Source organism: Tupaia chinensis, unplaced genomic scaffold (genome assembly GCF_000334495.1).
Source record: "Tupaia chinensis unplaced genomic scaffold, TupChi_1.0 Scaffold000146_1, whole genome shotgun sequence".
Taxonomy (NCBI): Eukaryota; Metazoa; Chordata; class Mammalia; order Scandentia; family Tupaiidae; genus Tupaia; species Tupaia belangeri.
Genome location: NW_006159616.1, coordinates 10205792 through 10212120, shown reverse-complemented (window position 1 = coordinate 10212120; position 6329 = coordinate 10205792). Strand labels below are relative to the sequence as shown.

Genomic DNA, 6329 nt, shown 5'->3' with positions numbered 1-6329 from the left:
AAGAGCGTGTGGTTCTGTGACAGTGGTCCTCTCCAGTGGCAATCCAGGGGCACCCAGTAAGGGGCACATTATGCATCCATCTTATGATTCCCCTTCCCTCCCCACTGGTCCATTCATCCATTCATCATCCCTCCCACTCCCCAGGGCTGGCCATGCCAAATGTCAGCTCTCTCCTGCTCAGTGTGTGCATCTGTGCAAGCCGCCATCCGCCCCACCAGCACGGCCTGTGCAGGCCCTGGAAACTCAGCAGGACCTCATCCCTGCCCTCAAGGATGTTCTCCTTCAGTGGTGGAGACTGACAACAAAAAAGTGAGCAAGTTAATAGGCAGGGCGATTGCTGTGTGAGAAAGATCGAGAAAATCTAGAAGGAATACAGAAATACAGAGGGAGATGTACTGGAGAGGAACAGGGGTGTGGGGGTGTCTATGAGTTAGGGAGGCCTTTTTGAGGAGGGGGCATTTAGGCTGAGACCAACAAGATGAGAAAGAGACGAGGGACGAGGATAGGGCAGGAAAAAGCCGGGCTGGAGGCCATGGGATAAGAGAAGGCTGGCCTGGCTCAAACAGACCAAGTCCACAGGGAAAGCGAGCTCAGGGCGAGTGAGGGGAGCACAGTGCAGCCAGCAGGACACGCTTTATTCTGTGGTGAGAAGCCGTGGGCCAGCTTTACACTGGGCAGTGACATGGGCCTGATATCACCGTCATGGCTGTCGGCCTAGTCCCCGTGGAAGACAGTGAAGCCATGGGCCATGCTAGTGTGCAGCGGGAATGGAGAGAGTCTGGGTTTGGAGGAGGGATTGGGGGCCTTGGGGGCCAATTACCTTGGGGGTGAAGCCCAGGAGGCCTCGCACTCAGTGCACACTGCTCTTACTAACACAGTCACTGGAGTTGGCTGATGGTTCCAAGGTAAGGACAGTTGGAAGCAGCAAAAACACTGGAATGCAAAATGGAGGGAAGGGCTGTCAGTCTGTGGTGGGAACAACCACATGTTTACTGAGGGCCAGTGAGAGGAGGCCCGTGTGGCCATAGCCTGGTAGCAGTGGGAGTGTGTTGGGACCACGTAGTGTCCTCTTTAGCCATGTTTAGGTTGAGATGCCCATCAGGTGTCCAGGCGTGGTGCCTATGAGGCAGTTAGATGAATGAGGCCTGAACCTTCACTTTGGGTCCAGAAGTCTTGCCAGAATGATGCTCAGAAGCCCCGCCTATGGTCAGTCTATGGGGACCGGTTGGGGCCCCGGCTCATATCTTTGCTCTGAAGCTCCCTGTTGTCACTCATTAAAAACATCTCACTTGTGCAGAATTCTTTCAGAAGGGCAGAAGCTCTCACAGCCTGGTACCTGGAGGACTTCCCAGCTCTGCTGAGGGCCAGCAGTGACTGGGTCCATTTTACAGAGGAGAGTCTGGGTTTGGAGGAGGGATTGAGGGCCTTGGGGGCCAATTACCTTGGGGGTGAAGCCCAGGAGGCCTCGCACTCAGTGCACACTGCTCTTACTAACACAGTCACTGGAGTTGGCTGATGGTTCCAAGGTAAGGACAGTTGGAAGCAGCAAAAACACTGGAATGCAAAATGGAGGGAAGGGCTGTCAGTCTGTGGTGGGAACAACCACATGTTTACTGAGGGCCAGTGAGAGGAGGCCCGTGTGGCCATAGCCTGGTAGCAGTGGGAGTGTGTTGGGACCACGTAGTGTCCTCTTTAGCCATGTTTAGGTTGAGATGCCCATCAGGTGTCCAGGCGTGGTGCCTATGAGGCAGTTAGATGAATGAGGCCTGAACCTTCACTTTGGGTCCAGAAGTCTTGCCAGAATGATGCTCAGAAGCCCCGCCTATGGTCAGTCTATGGGGACCGGTTGGGGCCCCGGCTCATATCTTTGCTCTGAAGCTCCCTGTTGTCACTCATTAAAAACATCTCACTTGTGCAGAATTCTTTCAGAAGGGCAGAAGCTCTCACAGCCTGGTACCTGGAGGACTTCCCAGCTCTGCTGAGGGCCAGCAGTGACTGGGTCCATTTTACAGAGGAGGAAACTGAGGTTCAGAGGCCAAGGGGCTGAGAGCAGCTAGCTCCGGTTGTACAGCCAGTGAGAATGAGAATCAGAGCATGTTCCAGATCTGTAGTGGCCACGCTGCCTCCTCCTCGGGCTATGACCTCTCTCTTGGGTGTCACACCACCTAGCAAGGTCCTCCCATCCCCAACTACCACAGTCAAAATATGAGCGCACCACTGTGTACCGAGGTGAGGGCTTTCTCTAAACATCATCTCCTCAGCCACCCTGTGAAATCGGTATCCCCATTTTGCTGACAGTGAATGTGGGGCTCAGAGAGGTCCATGACTTGCTGAGGCCATACAGCTTGTCAGTGGGAACCAAGGCTCTTGAGGTTATGCGTGTTAACTGGTGCAGAGCGTAGGGCCAGAGAAATGCCTGGTTCCGGAGTCACTTTCCTCAACACTTCACTTCTCGGGTCTGGCAGCCCCCTGGCTATTCCTAGTTCTTCTCCTGGGCTCCTGGGAGAGTCCAGAGATACAGCAGAGCAACTTCTTGGGAATTTTGAAGGCCATGAATGTCAGCTGGCCTTATCCTCCATCAGACTGGGAAGTGGCTGCAGGGACCTTCCCTTGGGAGGCAGGCCTGAGCCATGAGAAAGCACTCCCTCTAGTGGAGCCGACGGTGGTTCTGCAGTTGCAGGAGCCAGAGGGTGGGACGGATATAAAAGGCAGCAGAGAAGCCTGACTAGCTAGAGGCCTGGCAGGCTGGGGGTACTCTCGTTTGATCTGGTTTTCTAACGTTTAATGGACAAAGGTGATGACAGAGAGGAAGAAGCTGGAAGTGGATGGCGCAGGGCCATCTCCAGAGCTGCCGGTGCTGCTGCACCCCACTGTAGACATTTCCGGGGGGGGGGGTGATGCAGGCACCACGGCGGGCCCTCCTGTATACCAGGATGTCCCCATGCCCCAGCAAGAGAGTCCAAGCTGTTCATGTCTCAGGCAGCCTCCTGACTGTCTCCCTGAGGTAGGGCCTCCTGGCTGGAGGACCATGCTCACCCTGGGGCCCAGCCAGCCAGTGACCACCACCACAGACAGCTCCTCCTCAGGTCCCCTCGCGAGCCCTGTAATCCCTGGTGCCTTGGTGGCCCATCTGGGGCACAGGCGAGTGGCCGAGCATCAGGCCTCAGTTTGCGGCCTTCACTGTTGCTCAGGCAGGTGGGATGAGCTAGCCACAGGCCTTGATCACACAGCGTGGGGAAGGGATGGAAACAGGGGAGCTCTGACCTTGACTGGGAGCCAGGCCAGGGAAGAGAACAGCAAGTCTTTTCATCTTGCCAAGGCATCTCTTCTGCACCTTCTTTGTTTGTCTGTTGATACCCTTGTTTAATTCAGCAGTACCTGTCGAGAGCTGCACCATCAACCTTGGCAGCTTTGGCACTGTGCACGTGCTGGGCTGGGATGCTCTCCCAGGGTGTGGGCCAGGGTGGAGGAGGCAGCACTGTCGGGCACACAGCACATCTCACCCCGGCCCCGCCCACGAGCTGCCAGCAGCAGCAGCACCCCGCCACTCAGTTGTGACCACAGAAGTGTCTGCAGGTGTTGTCAAATGCGCGTCCTGGTGGAGAACTGATTGAAAGCCTGCTGTTTGCAGCTTTGAGGCCGATCTCATTCCCATCGCTAGCTCGTTCAGGCAGAGCTAGCTCGTTCAGGCAGAGCTGGCTCTGGGCAAACACCTGGAGCCCATTCCCATCGCTAGCTCGTTCAGGCAGAGCTGGCTCTGGGTAAAAACCTGGAGCTGGTGAGGCTCTAGAAGGGTCTGCCCTTCCTAAGTGTTGCCCACCTAACCTCCTCCTCCTGAGGGGGCCCTGCTCAGTTTCTGCTCTTCAGTCCACAGAGGCAGAGTTGTGACCCAGGGACAAGTAACGGGGGCCTCTCTGTGCCTTTGTTTCCCACCTGTAAATCAGGGGTGATCATGGTATCCACCTTGGTGGAAGAGTGGGATAGTGGGTTTATGCAAAATACCTAGCACAGTTCCGGGCACGTGAGCACACGCAGGCCATTCTTATTTAGCAGATGTTTGTCTGTGCGGTGCTAAGCTGAGGACACAGCCGCAAACAGGCCAAGGCCCTGACTTTGGGACCTGAGAGCTCATGAGGAAGGCAGCTGCCTGATTTTGTGACTGCAATTTCGAAGTGCTGGGATGGGAAACATAGGGGCAGTGGGAGCCCATTGGAGGGCCATCTGGAGGTGTTCTCCTAGAGGAGGAGGGCTGCCTGGAGGAGGTGGTATGTCAGCTGGAATCTGAAAGATGAGTATGAGTTAGCTGGGTGAAGGAAGGGAAGGAATAATGATTGGATATTTTGTTCTTTACATTCATTTTACAAGGCTTTTCTGAACAACCAAATCCCATTTAATGGGCTATAGTAGCAAATAGGGCCAAATCTGTCAAAGCATCGGGGTTCTCATCTCTGTTGGGAAGTGAGGCCGTCCCCTCTGAGAGAGCCAACACGGAAGTGCTTGGCACATGTGAAGCCCGGGGTAGGAGAAGTGTGTGCGGGTAATGGCACAGAGGGCCCGCCCCTATATATGGACCGTGGTAACAGTAACCTCCCCGATCCCATATGCTTCCTGCCTGTGGGTGTTGGGGCAGGCAGGAGGAGAGAGTGGGGAGGCGGCTGGAGAAGCCAAATCAGAGCAGGGCGGAGCTGGCATCTTGACGCAGCGAGAGCTCTTTCTGTTCACGTGCATGTCCCTGGGTCACTGGGGTCACCGGGACAGCTCTGCTCACCACAGGGTCTCAGAACCAGAGTGATGGATGCACTCTCTGGTCCATGCTTCTGTGATTGCCTCCAGGGGGTGGGGAGAAAATGGGGGGATCGAGCGCAGAGAAGCTCACATTGGCAGTTCAAGCTCGAGCCCCGGGAGTGAAGCCAGGCCCTTGGCCTCAAGGTGTCCAAGAAGTGCAGTCCTGCCTGCCTGGGAGGTGGTGGCCAGCATGCAGGGCTGCTGACGGTGTGTTGTTCCTCTCTCCGCAGCTACAGCCTCCGCCTGGCATCCCGATGCCCTCCGCCGGCAACCCCATACATCACCAGGCAGTGCAGGAAGGTCAAGGCCCCAGCTGCAGCCCAGTTCCAGGGACCCTTCTTCAAAGAGTAGATGCTTCGCCTGCTCCCTGACAGGTATGGACAAGACAGAGCAGCATCTGGCACTGTCGGGGTGGTTCTGGGGGGCCACAGGAGGGCTAGACCTAGGTCTGGGTGAGGTGGGCAGGGAAGAAAGCAGTGAGCATGATCCCTTGGCAAACACTGCCAGTGTGGGCCTTCCTGCAGGAGCATGCTTAATTGCTGCAGACTCTGGACCACCTAGGTTCAAATCCCAGCTCTGCCATGTATTGGGCTGTAGGACTTGAAGCAAGTTAATCTCTCCAAGCCTCAGTTTCCACATCTACAAAATGGTGACAATAGTACCTACTTCATAGGATGTTTGTGAGAATTAAAGGTGCCATGTGTGTGCAAAGCACTTAGAAAGCAGTGCCTGGCATATAGTAGACACAAGGAAAGTTACTTAGTATTATTGTAATACTGTTACTACTAATAAATAGTGATTGTATTCAGCACCAGGTGTTAGGCTCAGAAAAGGTTACGGAGTCCCTATTTCCACAATGTATTTGAAAGCCCAAATAATGCTAATCCATAAAACATAAAACTTAGATTTATACTGAACCAAAATATTCTCTAAGTTTTCTGAAGTTAAAAACTTAGATTAATGCTAAATTTTCTGATGGTAAAAGCACAGAAGCCAGACTTTTCATTTTGGGGCCACCTGAGTTTTGCTAGTGACACAGGAGCAGGCCTTGGTCCTCCCTGTTGGTGACATAGTATAACCCCATTGTGTCCTAGAGGTCAGCATCCCGAAGCATGGTCAGGAGACCCCGTGCATCCCGAGGGCTGGAGCACCTCAAGGTCTCCATTCAGATTTACGAGCATGTGTCTTGGTGGATGTGGCCAGGTGGACCCATGGTTCAGGACCCTTGAGTTTGGGGATGCCTGCTTAATGCAAGGCAGCAGTTAGACCAACTGGGGTCATTTTGAATTAGAGGTTAGTTGGTCAAGGCAAGAACAGGCTGAATTTAGAAACTCTGGGGTCTTCTGTGTCATCCCAGGAAGCAGAGAACCTTCCTCCTCCTACCTGCCCGGTCACCCCAGGAGCTCACTCACTCCTCGCTTTCTTAAGCAGTTGGAGTTTCTGGGCTTGGTGTTGTTCCTCTGGTGGTGGTGGTGGGGGGGGGGGAGGAGAGGAATTAAAAAAAAATCCTCCCCGAAGAGAGCCTGGGGTCTTTTTTCTCTGGA

General features: G+C 54.4%; 1 protein-coding gene across 1 annotated transcript in view; it reads left to right on the top strand.

Annotated features, from left to right (window-relative positions):
- The window catches only part of PRDM2 (PR/SET domain 2), a gene marked incomplete in the record, with an annotated part of 130618 nt that overhangs the window by 116876 nt on the left and 7413 nt on the right, over positions 1-6329 (top strand). The window contains 1 exon segment of the mRNA XM_006145277.3: positions 5016-5159. Coding sequence (XP_006145339.2) covers positions 5016-5136 — 121 coding nt within the window.